This window comes from Vigna umbellata, chromosome 1 (assembly GCF_029865625.1).
Source record: "Vigna umbellata cultivar VRB3 chromosome 1, Vumbellata_1.0, whole genome shotgun sequence".
NCBI classification, from domain to species: domain Eukaryota; kingdom Viridiplantae; phylum Streptophyta; class Magnoliopsida; order Fabales; family Fabaceae; genus Vigna; species Vigna umbellata.
In genome coordinates this window covers 22,955,210-22,970,871 of record NC_142165.1, presented here as the reverse complement: position 1 = coordinate 22,970,871, position 15,662 = coordinate 22,955,210, and the positions used below count along the sequence as shown (strand labels likewise).

The following is a 15,662-nucleotide window of genomic DNA, read 5'->3' as shown; positions in this document are numbered from 1 at the left end:
ACATTGAATAATAATACAGATCAGTCTTATAATAAAAGACGAGTATGCTTATGGCCGAACGACCTTAGAGAAAGAACTACAGCTAAAACTGTACAAGGGAAAAATCATTTTGACCGAACAGTTACAAAAGCCCATACCGAACGGTCTTTCAAAACAAAGGGATAAGGTGATCGAGCGATCACCTTACTATTAGACTACACTACTGACCGAACGTCCTACTGTTCGGTCTTAACTTCTACTTCTACTAAGTTATCTTCCTCCAGCGCCTCTTCCAGCAGCTCGTCTCCTTCTGCTTACATCCACACGGATGATCATTGCAACAGAAGGACAACCGAACGTACAAAACAGACAAGACAGGAAACACAGGGTAAACTTATATAATTTAATTCATGTATAAACATATATTTCACACAATCAACCAAACAAGATAAATTTTTATCATTCGTTCATACAAAGCCTAATACTAGACTGACTGTCCGAACTGTATGAGATTTGTGTAGCTACGACGTTCGTGCACCCGGGTGATATAGTAACTGGGATACGCTCAACAGCTGCCACCCGAGGTTAGTCCTATCTGTCCAAATTAACCATAAGGACTAGGACCTCCTGTCGTTCCCACACATGACTTACCCTCCTCTACGCGAGGACGAGTAATCACAGAACATCAGGATGAACCGCCAGCTTAGCATGCCCACATTCATACTTTACCAAATCCAATATACATTCATGAGTCATTCCTCCCAGGAACGCTCGTCCATAATCCAAACATTTCATCCATATCATATTATCTTCATCTTTCATTAATAACCATCTAAATTAAACCATTCGTTCAAAGATCACTAAGGGTACAAAAAACCGAACGTTAAACTTTAACTTTTAACGAGACCGAACACTTGGAGTGAGACTGAAAGGTCTCCAGTTCCAGAATAGATTAAGACAGAGAGGGTTACTTTCGGGTTGAGAAAGAAACCGAGTACAATCATATATCACAGGAATGACTACAACGAACATTACTTACAAAGTGAGCCAATTAGATGAACTGACTTTTGAGAGCTCCAACCGAACACTGAAAAGACCATGCCAAGTACTAAGACTCTATGCCGGAACCAATGGATGCAAACACTTCAAGACATCCTAGAAATAATACTTAGAAGAATTCACATGAAGAAACCAAGCGCTTATAAATACCTAACTTATTTGAGTTTAATCATCAAGAAAACCGAATGCCAGTAAATGACCGAACACGGTAGAGAAAAACTCTATTGAGGTTGGACGAATGCTATTTTCATCAAGATATATTATAGGAAAGAGAATGAGCGCTTGGTGTAAGACCGAGCACTACTCAGTAAGAGCGCTTGGTGTAAGACCGAGCACTACTAAACTTATATTAGAAAGCTTGATAAATATAATAAGATACTATTGGAGTAGTGTTTAAGAATAAACGAAAATATACAAATACATATATCTATACTTAAGTTTATAACCGAAAACCAAGAACCAACTATGCTTGGTCAAACGCTCATGCACAGTATTTCGAAACGAAGACGCTCGTCCTCAACTAGGATTCTTCCCAAATGAAAGAATCCAATTCTAACCAAGTTTACTAGAAAAACCCGAATGGTCAAGGACCATTCAGTGACAAACGTACTCTTTCATAGGGGAAATTTATACTTGGAAATCATTTGTCTCAATTCAATTCTCACCATATATCTTCGTAATTTCATACAACCATATCATAGAAATTTTCATATTTCATACAATCCAAACATAGCAACCATCATATATCATATTAATTCAGTCAATTCAACGATCGTTCATGCAATACAAGTAACATACAAATTAAATTAATAAGCTTCCCTTACCTCTCAGCGTGACCGAACGTTTCCAGAGACAGAATACAATTTCACCACTATAGGTTCTTCTACCGTCAATGCTTGACAATTCCAACTACACCAAGTGACAACCAAAACACTCTTAGAACCACTCATTTGGAGAATGGTGAACAACACATGCAACTAGGACTGGGTTTGCATGTCTAGGAAAACGAACGACTAATTGAAGAGAAAGACTTACCAGCTCAGCTTCACAAACCGAACAGTTTATCTGGAAGCTCTTGACGTAGGAAGTACTTCTACGGTGTTTGAACGGAGATCAGAGAAGAGAAAGGGTGATATTTCGTAGAGAGAAGATGAAGGGAATGTAGAGAGAAGGAGGAGAGAATGAGATTCTTTAGAAATCTGGAAAGAGGGTGCATGCAGAGAGTGGAGTAGATTTTCCGAAAATCCAAGTTTTGCTTCCCACGTCAAAACGGACGTCCGCTCATCTGCCAACACCTGCCCTCCACTAACTGAGTGTCGAGCCCTTCGCTTGACACATGTAATCCACTAAAATGGCACGTGCGTGTATTTTAGTGGTTCTGACATATTTTATGTAATATTAATTCTTATTCTTGTTTATTATTATTATTATTATTCTCATGTAATATGTAATTAATTTTTTTTTATTATATTACATCGAATTTTGAATTGAACTGAATTTGCATTACGTTACTTTGAAAATCATTTTTTTTCATTTGTCCTTAGAAATAGATTCATGTTTATTAATCTAAAGGAGTCATGTGAAATGTTAATGTTTATCTCAAATTTCAATGTTTATACATTGGAAAACTAAGCTGCGGTTTCTTAATTAAATGATTCAATTAATTTAAATTTGGAGAATGGTAAATCTCTTTTAATTGAGAGATATTGAGAAATGTCTTTTAAATCCAATAGTTTAGGAGAATAATAGAGATACAGATATTTAAAATCAACATATTGACATTTGTGCAATTTAATCCATGAGATCATTACCAAAAAAGACTACAAATGATAATTGATTTCTTTGATGTTTCCTTTACGACAATAGATTTAAAATTCTAATAGATTCAAAAAAGTTTGAAGGTGTTATTTGATGTGCAAAGAATAAAAAAGAAATCAGAAAATTATAATTATTTCATATTTGTACCGCTTTTTAATTTATATGACTAAACAACAACAATATATACCTTTTTATAATCCTTTTTCTTTAATATATTATGCTGTCCTTTCTTTAACATTGGTATTTACTATTTTACCCTTTATTTAAATTTGATGTTTAGCATTTTGGAAAGTTTTTTATTTTTGAAGTCGAAAAAGTTTGTTTAGAAAATGTTATTTCAGAAAGATCGTTTCAAAATGTATTTCAATTATTTTGGAAATTTCATTGTGAAAAACTCATTTATAAATTCTAAACGACTTTTTCTAGATAGTTTGTGAAATATGTAATTTGAGTGACTTTATAGAAGTTAAAAAGGTCATTTTGAAAAGTGTGAGGGTGTGCATAAAGTAAAAGCATATAAATTTATAGGTAATGCAATTCTCTTATTTCAAGAATGAGTTGGTAAATATTGCAAGTACCAACTGTAATTGCCCTGAAATCGATCTATAACATGAAAACTTTATCATGGAAAGACGACAATTTTATATTTATTTGACACGTATAAAAATATAATTTTTTTATATTTTTTAAAAAAGAGTACACTAAAAAAATAATATTAAATAAATATAAAAAATTTATGTACTATCAAAATATATTTTTTAACTTTATTTTTTAAGGCTAACCTTTGAAATTAAAGTAGAAGATTGGTGAAATAAGTTGGAATTGTGATTTGAATAAAGATGACGTAATGAAAATAAAAGTAAAGTGGTTTATTGAATTGGGTTATCATAAATGGGCAACATTAGTTGTTGAAAAATCAGTAAATGAAGAAACTACTTGCTCTTCAAGCTGCACTCATAATTGAAAGCAAAGAAATCAATCAACCATATAAATATATCGTAAAAAATTCTAATAACTATATTTTTGATCTGTATTTTTCTTTTCTATTTAAATCATTGATAATGTTATTTAAATTGGTATATTCCTGTTCAGAATGTGTATATTATATCCAGACATATAGTACAATAAATATTAAAAATTCAAATAAATTTAAGTAAAGTGTATAGCTTGTAGATGAAGATGAGTGAATGGTTGATATGTTTTGAAGAAAAATAATAGACAATTGATGCATATTTCAGTTCATGAATTCAATAAAATGGAAAAGTAGGGCACATAATGCAATTCATTATTAGTTTGGGTGAATAAGGCATGTACTACTGTCGTGTCTATTTTCGTAGTTACTCCAAACAGAGAACTCTTTCTAGCCGCACAATTCATTTATTTAGGATTTAATAATGAAACCATGGGACCAAAAATGTTCAAATTATTAAAACAATACCAAGTTGCCGTTTAATTAATTAGGGTTGCGTGCGGAGCTTCAAATATATATAGTCAAGGCACGTGAATATTATTTTTTTTAAAGATTTTGGACACAAAAGAAGATTATTGGGGTCTTAGGAAATAACAATGATATCAACTTATCATTCTTTTAAATATTTTATTATTAGCTTCTATCACATATCTATTTAATTAATATTCAAAATCAATTACATTATTTATAATCACTCACTCAGAATGCACTGACCAGTTGGGACAGCATGTTTTGTCTTTTTTTTCTTTCTGAATTAATAATAATAACTAAAACAGGTGGGTTTGGAGGTTATTTTGAATTTTGTGGTGGTTTCATATTCAAATGTCATTGTTCATGACACTTTATTATTCTCTTCTACTGTCTATAGTGTTACCTAGTTTTTTTTTTCCAAAAAAAGATAGACGTCTTCAGTTTTAAAATATTATAGTTTTTTTTTATTTAAGTATTATTTCATGTATTGATTTTAAATGGAGATGTTGATTATGATCTAATAGTGTGTAGACAGGTTTGATGTGATAAAGACGTTTATAGTTTAAAATACTATAAAAGTGGAAAATGTATGATCAGAACGTGACCCTCACTTCTCCTTTAGTACCTAAGCTACTAAACTAGTTGTTTTGTTTGTGACATTAAATCCTATGGATATGTTGATTTTTGTTTAAGTACTTAATGTCATACATAATTTAAAGATGCTTAATTTTTTGTTTTGAGTGACGAATAAAAGTGAAGAAAATAAATGTTATTTGAAAATCATGTTGTATGATTGTTTGGTTAACTATAAAAACACATCAAACACTAGTACAGGAGAAACAAATGGCCTCGGTTGTTTTTGGTCATAGACCCCGGTTTAGAAACCGAGGCATATACGAACGAGGTAAAAAGTCTTCTTTATATGCCTCGGTTTACAACCGAGTTAGTATCTTGACTTATATTGTCTCGGTTTAAACCTGAACCGAGGCAGTAAAATATTTTTTTTTATTTTTTTTATTTTTGCCACATCATGGAGTACAGGGAAGCATTTTTTTCTGGACATTGTGGAGCACAGGAAAGCAGAAGTGGGAAGCAGCGATGGGATGCAGAAGTGTGTTCAATCCCTTCATCCCTTCATCACCTGAAAACACCAGAAAACAGCCCAAGCTTTACCGAAAATCCCTTCATCCCTTCAATCCCTTCATCACCGAAAATCACCCAAGACCAACCAAGAGTTTCAGCAAAAAATAAAAGTTCAAGATCAAACAAAAAAACCTAACACCAAAAATACTTCCCCTCTCCAAAGCTTCAAACTTTTATCGATTCAGTGTCCAGCCAAACCCCAATACGCGACGGTGGTTGTCGGTGGTCGATGAGAAGAACAGGCGGCGGTGGTTGATGAGAAGAACAGGCGGCAATGGTGGACAATGAAGGCAAGGACCAGTGGTGACGGCGGCAGTGGTGGACTTGGTAGTGGCGACGGCGGGGAGGCAAGGACCAGTGACGACGATGAAGAACAGGCGAGCGGTGGTGTGGCGTGGCGACCGAAGCAAAAAGCAGTGGTGAACATCGAGCAGAGAGGTTTTGCGGGAAGAGAGGTTTTGCGGGAAGAGAGGTTTTGCGGGAAGGACGACGGGGGCGGTGGTGCGGTGGCGTGGCGGCCGAAGCAAAAAGCAGTGGTGAACAGGGAGCAGAGAGGTTTTGCGGGAAGGGGGGAAGGGAGGTTTTGCGGGAAGAAGAATAATGAAACTGAAAAAGTTTTGAACTTTAACCCTAAAATGAGGCAAATATAGGCCTCGGTTAATTTCCAACCGGTGCCGTATACCTTTTTCAAAAGCGGATTTAAAAGAACCGGTGCAGCATACTATTTTTCAAAAGCGGATTTAAAAAAATCGGTGCAGTATACCCTTTTTAAAAACGGGTTTAAAAGAACCGAGACATATAGTGTCTCCAAAATTACATTTCTGCCACCACATTTTTATATGTCTCGGGTCTTCAAAAACCAAGACATAATACGCGATTTAAAAACCCTATTTTTTTACTGGTGAAAGTTAGAAGTAGTTAACTATTTCAAAGATGATCATACAATTATAAATATTTAAAACACTTTAAATATCACAATAATTAAGTTTCCTGGTAAAACATGCTTACCAATAATTAAGTACTTAATACCATATAGTTTAAAGATGTTTAACCTTTGTTTTGAGTATGAATAAAAGTGAAGAAAATAAATATTGTTTAAAAATCATGTTTATTGTATTGTATGGTTAGTCAAATAAGTTTAATTTCTCTACCGCATGTTTTTAAATTACTTTAATATTATATGAGAAATTAAGTTTAAACCTAAAATTAGAAAACTAATTTATAAAATAATATTACTTTTATTTTTATTTTATAAATTTATCTTATGTTTAGTAAATATGAAACGTCAAATAACATGAAAGAAAAGATATACCTATTTATAGGTAGCTGTTTTAGGATTGCATGTCCTAATGAAAATGACATTTGCTTTTATGTTTATTCACCGAATCAAATTTCTGATAACATAAACGTCAGATTATTTTTCTAATAATATGTTTGTTTATTTAAACTGCTTGCTTCTATAAGTTTAAGTTATTTTATATAATATTTTCATTTCATTCAAATCGAAAATAATTAAAAATTTTCTTTAAATAAAAATTATATTTTATATTTATTTTTTATTTAATTACCTAAATGATTTTTTCATCAAAATCAAAATAAATAAATATTATTTAATAAATAAATTAAACATTTTATTAGTTAAATTTTTATTGTAGGATATTAGAATGATAATATAATAGAGTAATATACAAAAAGGGAAAATAAAAATACAAAAAATAGTGTATGTGTATATTTATTAAAATAATATATTAAATACTTTATTCATAATTTTATGAGAATGTCAAATTTTAATAAATTCTTTCAAATTTGTATTGAAGTTACTACTTTTTTATTTAAATGCCCTTGACAAATACTTTAGTGTTTTAATGTTGTTTATTAAATGTAAATCTCATTCATTTAGTTTAGTTCATGGTGTTTAGTAAGCTAAAATCTAATCAAGGTGAGATATGAAAATAGTTAAAAAATTCAAAATTCATACACTGCATGACTAAATTCTCTTATTAGATAAGATAAATGAAGTATAATTCTTTTTGAGATGATTAATTTTATAATTTAATCTAACTTATCTTTCTTTATTAAATTGGGTTAATTTTAACCCTTACAAACTTATATTATTAAAAGTTTAACTTTAATTATTGCATTTAAATTGAAAACGGCCATTCTTCTATTTTCTCTTGAATCAAATTTATATAAAACATATTCAATGCATATTTATTGAAACAAGTTCATACATAGACTGTGAGCTATAAATATGAAAAATATTCTTAAATTTTCAAGACATTAAAGTATAAATAAAAATTATTAAAAAGTGAAATATATTAAAAAAGTTAGAATAATATCTTAAAAAGAGTATAGCACAATGTTATCCCCTAAATTAAAATAAAAGTTACATTATAACTTTTGCCATAAATATTGTATACACACTACACAAATGCAAATCTACACGTGTCCATATTCCCTAATCTATAATTGTTGAACTCTTCCACTTACATTTATTTATGTGTAGCACACAATATGAAAATTGTAATCTGCATACAATATGAAAACCTTGCAAATTAGGGTAAACTAGTATGGTTTTATAAATCAAACATTTCGGATACAAAACATTTTAGGATTTGATATCCTCTCAGATCATAATTGATAATACTACATGAATAATTTAGTAAAACAATAATTATTACTGATAATATATATTCTTCCTTCAAAAGATTTATGTGTTAAATTAAATTAAAAATTTTGCACTTGTCATATAGTCTTTCACTATATTATGATATAAGTCTTGACTTTATTTGGTCTGACCTCTCAAAAGCTAAATTGTATCATATGACATGATAAGTTCTCCCATTTAGTAGGATATAATTCTTTTTCACACCACACTCCAAATGCAATCACCTCCTTACACTCTCACAAACTAATCTTTATTTATTAGAGTATGATAATCATTAGAGTGATACTAATCTTTTTCAAATTCTTCATTCAATACATATCTTACAATCATGCAACATAGTATTTCTTAATTGGAAATAACTATAACTCTCATCATACAAAACAATAATCATACAAAACAATTATAAGATCAATAGTATATTATGGCATAGGGCCATACTCTACTAAACCCCACGTATCAAAATAAAACTTTATCTCACTATTAAAGTATATTATAGTTTACGAGATTTTTTTTTTGCTTAATGAGCATATAAGCTCACCTAGCTAGACAATCCTAGGAGTTTTTAAATTTTAAACACTTGTCCAATGGTCCTCGTCACTTGCCTAACAAGTCACTCCTAGAGGTGAGCTCTATAGCAAATACTTGGCTTATGACTAAGTATTAGAGTGAAAATTCACCAATTTTTTCCAACAAGATTAGGCGTTGTCCAATGGCCCAACCACCATGAGTTCTTTGACTTGTCCAACGAATGGAACGACCTAGACTTTTTGAAATTTAATTTTTTTATTTTCGTTTAATGGCTGAATGACTCGCCTAACGAGTATGCACAACTAAAAAAGATTGATATATATATATATATATATATATCCCGAATTTGATCATCAATAACAGAGAATCATTCAATTATCCACATTAACAAATAGTCAACAAACAACTAGATTTTTGATACATCATAAATAATTAATTAACAGTAAATCAACTGCTCATAATAATAAATAAAGTAATCAAAGAGTTGGTTTACCTTATCTGAAATTGAGCTTCCAACCCGCTAAGCTCTAAGGGTCTGATTATCCTGTTCACTCAGAATGGCGAGGATTGATTAAAAAAAATTGTGTTCACTTTGGGAGATAAGTGAGGAATAAAATGGAAGGATTTGCGGGATTATAATTTTATTCAATCACCACAGCAGTGCGAAAATTTAGAAGGAATGGTGAGTGAATCTCATTTTTAGCCTTTGATAGATAATTTTCATACTTTTATAATAATAATAATAAGAATAATATAAATAACAACAATTATAATTTTATATTACTTTAATAACTAGGGACATTTTGGTAATATTCAATTTTTATCAATTAAACCATTTTTATCTATTACATCGGTTAAATCCTAAACTCTTTTTTATAAATTTTACTTCCAAATGCATTCTTACTCACCTCCAAATCCATTCAAATAAACAACAATTAATTCACCCTCAATATTCTTCAAATCCATTTACTCACTTTCTCCTAAATCATTCCTCCAAAATAAACACACCATAAAAGTTCTTAATCTCACTATATGTTCTACCTATAAATAAAAAACTTAGATAGATATGAATACATCTTAACAATTTTAGTTAAACAAATATTCATTTGAGTATATAGAGTCACATGCAAAACGTCATAGTACATGTATGCAAAACCACAAAAAAGTGACTCATAAGAAAAGAAAATTATAATAAGTTAAGATTTTAATATTTACGTTATGACTTCTATGATACAGTTCTACCTTCAAATAAATGAAAAACTTGTGATATGATTGTGTTGGAGATGATAGATTTAGTAAACCTTTTTGTTCTCATTTCCTTTCAAATTATTTAATATTATTTCTCAATTTCTTGTTTAGTTTTAATGTAGTTTTCCATTTTTGGTAAAAGGAAAGGAAAACAATGGAACTCTTTTTCTCAACGCCCCTTTATTATTTATGATGTCATGTCATTCATTATCCCTAAACGATGCAACATCAATTTAACAGTGATCACATTAACTAACTTTAGTAAAAAATTAAAATTATATTGAAACAAAAAAAGTATAAAACTGAAAAGATGTCATCCAATGAAGTTGTTCTGGAATTTGGATGAGCTGAAGAGCAAGGAACTTTTTGTTTGGATAAGCCAAACACGACACTCGGACAGCGAAGCATTTGACAACTACCGAGGGAGGGGACAAATTCCTTAAAGCCTTAAACATTAAGATTATCAATACATACGCACGCCTTCTCTAATTATTATTTTCATAAAAACAGATTCTAAACTACTATTATTTTATTAAACCTTTATCTGCTTATACCCAAATACCTTACTCTGCTATCTGTACTCAATAAACCACTTTACTTTTATCTTAATTCATCAATTTTCTTTTCTTTCATCTTTTAATCAACTATTAATTTTCTTATTTTAAGTGTTATCTTTTCTCCTAAATCATCTTTAAATTAGTAAAGCTATATAAAATAATTTTAAAATATTAATATTTTAATTCTTCATTACGTTGATGTATTTTATTGATATTTAGAAATTAATTTGATTATTTAGGAAATATTTAAAAGAGAGTACTATTCTAAACATCAAATTGAATAATTTTTTTCTAGATAAGAGAAAAAAAACATGTACAAGGTTAGGTTGGTTAAACAAAGTGTTATTTCTCACCAAAATCAAAAGAGAACATTGTGCAGTAAACAAGTCTAAGTTAAAATTATTTTAAGTAGTTTTTATATTTTATTTTTTACTTTCAAATAAATAGAGTAGTTGGGAAACACAAACTCATCAGTTTGTTTTAGTAGAAAATTATAGGCTATTAATATTATTATTATTATTATTATTATTATTATTATAATAAACTCAAACCTTTTAATTAAATGTAGAGTGAGAAGCCAAGTGAAATTTTCTGTAGTTTTTCTTAGCAAAGTGAGTAGCAGTTTGCCAGACATGTTTGGTTCTTCACCCAAAGAAAAAAGATTCTTTATTTACTGTGAAACTTCACTCTCATAATTCCATAAGGCCACTTTCTCTCTCTACTCATCCCTTCTTCACTTTCTCTCTTTACTCTTCTGTGGAAGCAGCAAAGCCAATTAGTAAAAAGTTTCTGCAATCCATAGAGATCTGTTCTTAGCTTTTGTGCTTGGCTTTTGAAGGCTTCAACTTTGTTGCTTTCTGAGAATTTCCATCTGGGGCCTTCACTTGCCACTTTCCATAGTTGATTTCTTGCTTTTGTGTCATCCTTTCACCCTTAATGTTTTAACTAAACTTCTTAACTGTTGATGGACCAGTCTTCTGCAATCAAAACTTTTTCACTCTATTGTTGATCTGTTTTTCAGATTCTGCTATTTTCAGCATGCATGTATTTCCAAGGCTGGTTGCAGAATCAATCAACAAACTTGCTGAAACCCACGAATAAAAAAACCAACTTTGGGTTCTGATTTGATATACTCTTAGAAAGTGGTGCTGGTTCTGGTTATCTTTGTTCAGTTTTTACTGAGTTGATGGGGGGTGGACGGTTTAGGGGGTGCCTTGTTCTTGTGGTATGTGTTGTATTGTTGGTGGGTCTAGTGAGTGGGATTGGTGTTAATTGGGGCACACAATTAACCCACCCTTTGCCATCTTCCACTGTGGTGAAAATGCTGAAGGACAATGGTATTCAGAAAGTTAAGCTTTTTGATGCTGATCCTGATATTTTAAATGCTCTAAAGAAGTCTGGAATTCAGGTGATGGTTGGTATACCAAATGACATGCTCTACACATTGGCCAACAGCATGCAAGCGGCTGAAAAATGGGTTTCCAAGAATGTTTCAGCATTCGTCTCATCTGCGGGTGTGGACATCAGGTAGTTTATCTTTTTCTCTATTTACTGATTTATGTTGAGTTCAACCACTGCATTATGCAGCTCACAACTTTAAGCATGAATTCTTGTAATTGATTTATTCAGCTATGTAACTCTGCATTTCATGTTGTGCATGGACTTTGTTAAGCTGAGTTTGGAGGTTTTGTTAAAAACTGTGTTATTTGATTTAATGGTTTAGAGAAGTAATGATGTAGAGCAATTATAGAAGAAAACATTGCAAAGAAACTTTCAAATGATGGAAAATACTTATCTTTCCTTGATTCACATTTAGTGAAGTACCAGGTGGAATTCTTTCCAATGTGTTTGGCATCATCAAAAAGGAGAACTGATGTGATTTTGATTTGATTTAGAAATCAAATCTGACCAAGTTGACTGATTTTCTATATGGACAAAAGGTAAAAGGAATAATGAGTTCTTTGAGCTCTTATCTATTCTCAGCTAAGTGGCATACCCCTGTTTCTTCGTTTACAAATGAATAGATCATGCTATTTGAAACTACGAAGTTGGTTTTCAACTATCATTTTTGTAGCATGATTTTCACAGCAATGGTTCATCTATATTATGAGTCATTGTAATATGAGTGGTTGTTCTTCTTTGGTCCATATCATCCAACATGAAAACTTGCACACAAATTCTCATTCTTATTGAACAGGATTTTATGGTCAGTCCACTGCCTTTTTTTTTTTATCTCTGATGAATTCTCCAGTCCTAGATGAATAAAGTTGGGAACGTTATCTTAGATGTACTTCCTTCGAATGTGTGTAGTACTAATGATCCTCCTTTTCTTGAGACCACTCTTGTTTTGACTTATTGTGCGGTTGTTTGCATGTACTGAAGTGATGATAGTTGTTTGCATGTCTTGTCTACTAGTATCAGGCCATAGGCAACGTTGGATGAAATTAGGACATAAAAGTAAAACATGGTTTATGAAATATATGATTATTTGTTGCAATTGTAAAATTAAATGGTTGCAAGGTCAACAAAAGGTTGTCAGAGATCTAGTACTAACTCATATGAAGTTAAGATTGAAATCTGAAGAATAAGAATCACTGTGACTTCCACTTCAGAAATGATTATATCCTCCATTGTCAAATTATTCCCTATTCATATGGCAGTGCTGCAATTCCTACTTTTTCTCAAACAATATTTCTTTGTAATTTTTTCAAGGTATGTTGCAGTGGGAAATGAACCTTTCTTGTCAACATACAATGGTTCATTTGAAACCACAACACTTCCAGCTCTTCAAAACATCCAAGCAGCTCTAGTGAAAGCTAGTTTAGGCAACCAGGTTAAAGTCACAGTGCCTCTAAATGCTGATGTCTATCAGAGTGCACAAGTACCCTCTGATGGTGACTTCAGGCAAGACATCCATGATCTCATGGTTCAGATTGTGAAGTTCTTGAGCCAGAACAATGCCCCATTTACAGTGAACATCTATCCTTTCATCAGCCTCTATGAAGACCCCAATTTTCCTGTTGATTATGCCTTCTTCAATGGCTTTCAATCCCCCATCAATGACAATGGAAGGATCTATGACAATGTCTTTGATGCCAACCATGATACTCTAGTATGGGCCCTGCAAAAAAATGGTTTTGGAAACATGCCTATAATTGTAGGAGAAGTAGGGTGGCCTACAGATGGAGACAGAAACGGAAACCTTCAATATGCTCAACGGTTTAACCAGGGCTTCATGTCGCGCTACATGGCCGGAAAGGGGACACCGATGAGGCCTGGTCCTATGGATGCTTACTTGTTCAGTCTCATAGATGAAGATGCCAAAAGCATTCAGCCAGGTAATTTTGAAAGACATTGGGGTTTGTTTTACTATGATGGACAACCCAAGTACCAGCTTAACATAGGATCAAGAACCAATGGCTTAGTTGGTGCAACTGGGGTAGCATATCTGGCCAAAAAGTGGTGCATTTTGAAACCCTCAGCAAACCTCAATGATGACCAAGTGGCACCGAGTGTGTCTTTTGCTTGTCAGAATGCAGATTGTACAAGTCTTGGATATCAAACTTCATGTGGTAGTTTAGATACTCGTGGTAACATTTCTTATGCATTCAATAGCTATTACCAAAGGAATGATCAGATTGACAGTGCATGCAAATTCCCTGGCCTTTCTGTTGTCACTGACAGAGATCCTTCAACTGGAGATTGCAAATTCAAGATCATGATCCAGACAGATTCTGCTGGAATGCTTGGGAATGGGAGAATTTGGCATCTCAGAATGGTACTCTTGGCATTTTTGTATTTCACTCTTCTGTGACCCTAAAAGATTCTTGGTTTTTGTTTTTATTTTTGGAGATGTAGACAGTACTTCATTTTTCATATTCAACATGTGTGTTGGAGCTGATATATGAAAAATTGTTGAAGATCACCTAACCTTCTTTAATAGTTGGCAACATTTGTTTCAAAGTGACTTTTGCTACATGAGTCTTTCATTTCTAAGCCTATTGTTTTGGGATGAGATTCTCTGGAATAGAATATTTGGTTTGGTTGTTATTGAACTTTTTCTAAAATAATAATTTATAAAATTAGAGAGTTCAGTAATCTTTCACTCAATTATATCAGAATTTCTTAGAAAAGTGCTTATAATCTCTTGCAGCAGCACCTTAATCTGTCACTTGAAAAAGGAACATTTTTATTATTCTGATGCAAATGTAAAGTTGACAACTTGAAATTTAGGTCATATGCAACTTATTCTGTGACTTGACAGAGGAACAGTTTTATTATTCTTGTGCAAATTTAAAGTTAACAAGAAATTTGGGTCGTATCAACAAGGAACATTTTCATTATTTTCATGCAAAATGTAAAGTTAACTTGAAATTTGGGTCATATGCAACTTATTTTTTGACTTCAAAAAGAAACATTTTTAATTATGAGGTGTTGATGAATTATAATAAGAGTAATAAGGATCATAGCTTTTTGAATAAGTAGGGAATAGAAATAGGGTGGCTAAGAAGTGCTTGTGTGGTGAAAAAGTTGTCATAAGGTCAGTTTAATTGCTAAAGTGAACTTTTGACTTGATAAGTAGACATGGGTAGGGGGCAAACTAATTTTTTCTTTTATAATAGATGGGGTAAAAAAATTTGTAATATATTTTATTTATTGAAAAATCAATTAATATTTTATCTATTTAATATAAATTTATTTATAAAAATGATATCTTTAAAAATATATTTTTTTTTCAAAACTTTTTAAGGTAAATTATACTTTATTTCATTTCAAAACTTTTTATCAAAGTGTCTACTCTCACCCTTTTTTTCTTTATAACAACAACGAACAATGAGCCTCCATATGAGTTTCATGATTCCCTATTGTATCCAGAAAGAACATCTTATTCGAAGTATAGTCGATAGCGGAATCTATTTTTTTTTTCTTTTAAAATTGATAGATTAATTCATAGGGTAATTCTGGAAGATCAACCCCATAAATATAGAATTTGGAGAGTAAATTAACACATTCTAGACAAAGTAATGTGTGGGTCATTTCTGAATCATCTAATCTAGAAGTGTGTTTATGACTTGTAGAGTTCACAATTTGTAATATATTTTTGATACTTTTTCATTAGAGAATGTGTCCATATTGTTAAATATAATCACCATACATATTCTAAGTTCTTCAATCCAGACGGCTTTTTTCAGATCATGTAATCCGTAAAAAAAATTCAAAT

At 31.5% G+C, this 15,662-nt stretch overlaps 1 protein-coding gene across 1 annotated transcript; it reads left to right on the top strand.

The window, feature by feature from the left end:
- Positions 1–11,068: 11,068 nt before the first annotated feature.
- On the top strand, positions 11,069–14,417 carry LOC124831341 (O-Glycosyl hydrolases family 17 protein). The gene is made up of 2 exons (XM_088100845.1): positions 11,069–11,968; positions 13,154–14,417. The coding sequence occupies exons 1-2, from the start codon at positions 11,628–11,630 to the stop codon at positions 14,253–14,255; spliced, it is 1,443 nt and encodes a 480-aa protein (XP_087956971.1). The 5' UTR covers positions 11,069–11,627; the 3' UTR covers positions 14,256–14,417.
- Positions 14,418–15,662: the final 1,245 nt, after the last annotated feature.

Coding starts and splice junctions, on each gene's coding strand:
- LOC124831341 (XM_088100845.1), top strand. CDS start 11,628: ATGGGGGGTGGACGGTTTAGGGGGTGCCTTGTTCTTGTGGTATGTGTT. Junction 11,969..13,153: donor TCTGCGGGTGTGGACATCAG/GTAGTTTATCTT, acceptor AATTTTTTCAAG/GTATGTTGCAGTGGGAAATG.